Source organism: Coffea arabica, chromosome 2e (assembly GCF_036785885.1).
Source record: "Coffea arabica cultivar ET-39 chromosome 2e, Coffea Arabica ET-39 HiFi, whole genome shotgun sequence".
Classification (NCBI taxonomy): Eukaryota; Viridiplantae; Streptophyta; class Magnoliopsida; order Gentianales; family Rubiaceae; genus Coffea; species Coffea arabica.
The window spans coordinates 63115565-63118893 of NC_092313.1; the positions used below are offsets into that span (position 1 = coordinate 63115565).

Genomic DNA, 3329 nt, shown 5'->3' on the forward strand with positions numbered 1-3329 from the left:
CCTGAACTTTTCGACTTAAAGCATCTGCTACGATGTTGGCTTTTCTGGGGTGGTAACTAATTGTACAGTCATAATTCTCAAGAAATTCTACCCACCGACGTTGTCTCAAGTTTAGTTTCTTTTGAGAGAATAGATATTTCAAATACTTATGGTCGGTATAAATTTCAAAAGTCACTCCATATAAGTAATGTCTCCACTTCTTTAGAGCAAAAATTACAGCGGTCAATTTCAAATCATGAGTCGGGTAATTTCGCTCATGGGATTTTAATTTCCTAGAGGCATAGGTAATTACACTTTTATTTAGTATTAAAACACATCCCAATCCTTCTCTTGAGGTGTCAGTATATACAGCGAAACTGTCTTTTCTATTTGGTAAGGTTAAAACTGGCACCGAAATTAACCGTTTCTTTAATTCTCAAAAATTAATTTCACACTTAGAATCCCAAACAAATTGACCATGCTTTTTCGTTAGATTGGTTAAAAGTCCTGCTAAATTGAAAAAATCTTTGATAAATCGACGGTAATACCCTGCTAAATCCAGGAAAACTACGGATCTCAGTTGGGGTTTCTGACTGTTTCCACTCAGTTACGGTTTCTACTTTCACTGGGTCCAGAGAAATGCTATTTTTAGATATTATATGTCGTAGAAAAGAAATTTGCTCCAACTAAAACTCACACTTGTTAAACTTGGCATATAATTGATATTCTCTCAAAGTCTGCAAAACTATTCTCAAATGCCGTTCATGATCCTCCTGAGTTTTAGTGTATACCAAGATATCATCTATAAATACCACGATAAATTGGTTCAAATAAGGCATCATTGCAAATTCAAAATGTCCATATCTGGAATTAAAAGTAGTTTTCGGTATATCATCCTACTTAATTCTTAACTGATAATAAACCTGCCTCAAATCCAATTTAGAGAAAATCACTGCTCCTTTTAATTGATCAAACAACTAGTCAATGTGCGGCAAAGGATATTTATTTTTCACCGTGACATCATTTAAGCCGCGATAGTCTATACAGAGTCTCAAACTACCATCCTTCTTTTTGACAGATAAAACAGGTGCTCCCAAGATGATTCACTTTTTCGAATAAACCCGCGCTTTAACAAATCCTGTAACTGCAGTTTTAGTTCCTTAAACATGGCATGTGCCATTCGGTATGGTGTTTTCGCAATAGGAGTGGTTCCAGGCACCAAATTAATTCTAAATTCTATTTCCCTCTCTAGCGGCATCGACTTCAACTCGAAAGGAAAAATATCAAAAAATTCATTTACCACTAACACATCTTCCAGTTTCACCTTATCTCCAGGAGTATTAATTAGAAAAACTAAATAACCCTGCGCTCCTTTATTCAATAATTTTTTTACTCGAATTTTCGAAAAAAGTGCAGACGAGACTAGTCTACCTTTCACATCCAATTTTAGGGTCGCGTCTCCTACTATACAGAACTCCACCACCTTAGTCTTGCAATTCAACTGAATATTATAACTAGCCAACCAATCCATTCCTATAATCACGTCATACCCCTTGAGATCTAAACTTATCAAATCTACCACCAACTTCCGTTCTCCTATCCAAACCTCACAATTTTGATAAATCATGTTGGTAATTAGGTTTTGATTCCCAGTAGGTGTTCTAACTTCCAAGTCATAGGGTAATTTAATGGAATTTATATCAATACCGCACATGAAGGCAGGATTTACAAAAGAATGGGTTGCTCCAGGGTCAATTAAAAGTTTAGCTAAGCGGTGGAATACAGGGATCGTACCTTCCACTACTTCAAATGACTCGAGAGCTTGCTGATGGTCCAAGACATAAACCCTAACAGAGACTCTCGGTCTACTCCCACTGGCAGTAGGTTGCTTAGGGTTTGGCTTCTCTAGTTGCGAACTTTTATTTCCTTTACGGGGTTTAACAGGACAGGCTGCGATCTGATACTCTGAACTACTGCAACGGAGACATTTCTTCATTTTTCGCCAGCAAGTATCCTTGGTATGGTTTGCCTTACCACAATACCCACAATTCACCCGAGGAGCTAATGCAGGGCCTCCTTAAGGCTATCCTCTGTTGTCCTCTCTCGCTTTGAGCCCCTCTTGATGAGCTCTTTTCAGTGTCCCTGGGATTCAAGCTCCACCCGCTTTTCTTCCAAACTTAGGAGACAGTACATTCTGATCATTTCGCCCCATAGTACTACTAAATGCATCTCGTCTTTTTGTTTGAAAAGTTCGAACTTGAAATCGGACCTGCTCCACTCGTTGAGTTTTCTCAAGAGAATCGCTAAAAGTATCAATTTGAGTTGCGACTAAGTCTTTTTGGATTTTCACATTCAAACCCTGTACAAATCGCCTTATGCATTTCTACTCAGTAACCACTAGCTCCGGAGCAAATTTAGAGAGTCTGGTGAATTAAATTTCATATTCTGCCACACTTAAAGTGTCTTGGCGCAGTCTGATAAATTCATCATCTCTTTTCTCCTGAATTAAAGGTGGAAGAAATTTCTCATTAAATTTCTTAATGAAGTTAAATCAAGTACGTGGAGTTTGTTCTCTGTCCCATTTTGTCCTTACTACGTTCTACCAGGAATGGACCGCGCCTTCCAACTGGAAAACGGCGAAAGTCACTTGTCTTTCCTCAATATAGTGTAATACAGTAAATATGTCCACCATTCTTTCAAATCAATTCTCAGCAATTTCAGAATTTTGTCTTCCAAAAAATTTAGGAGGAGAAAACTTTTGAAACCGTTCTAGGGCCCTATTCTCATCTAGTTTAGGGTCCCTTTGCTAATTACCAGGTACTTGACCTTGCTGGTCAACTAATCGGGCTAATAAGTCAGTCATACAATTGATAACCGTAACTATCTGGTCCCCTTCTTCAGCTCTAGATCCCTGGTTCTGATTTGCTACATATCCTTGTTCCTCTTCTTGATCCCGGGCTTGCTTGAGTCTACGCCCACGACCCCGACCACGTTGTCATCTACCATCCATTATTGCTCACTGGTCTAGGATCCAAGTATTATAAATAAGTGGGGGGCAAGTATTTGTATATAATAGATATTTATTCATAATCAAAAAGTCAAAGAAAAATAAAATCAAAATCATGATAGGCAAGTAAAACACAAATCATTTAAATGTCAAAATCGAAACAAAGTCAAAGTCAAAGTCAAAATCAATATACATTCAAAGACTAATATTAGTTATTTACAAGCTAACAAGGCCAAAAGAAACAAACACAGGGCCCAAAAGTACAGATATAGTCCATCAAGCCATATCATACAAAAGCCAAAGTAAATAGTCAAAAGAAAATTGTACAACCACCGAGTCATCA

The 3329-nt window shown here is 37.7% G+C and overlaps 1 protein-coding gene across 1 annotated transcript; it reads right to left on the bottom strand.

Moving 5' to 3' along the window:
• Positions 1–1030: 1030 nt before the first annotated feature.
• LOC113729273 (uncharacterized) lies at positions 1031–1975 on the bottom strand. The gene has a single exon (XM_027253589.1). It carries the CDS (start codon positions 1973–1975, stop codon positions 1031–1033), a length of 945 nt encoding a protein of 314 aa, XP_027109390.1.
• Positions 1976–3329: the final 1354 nt, after the last annotated feature.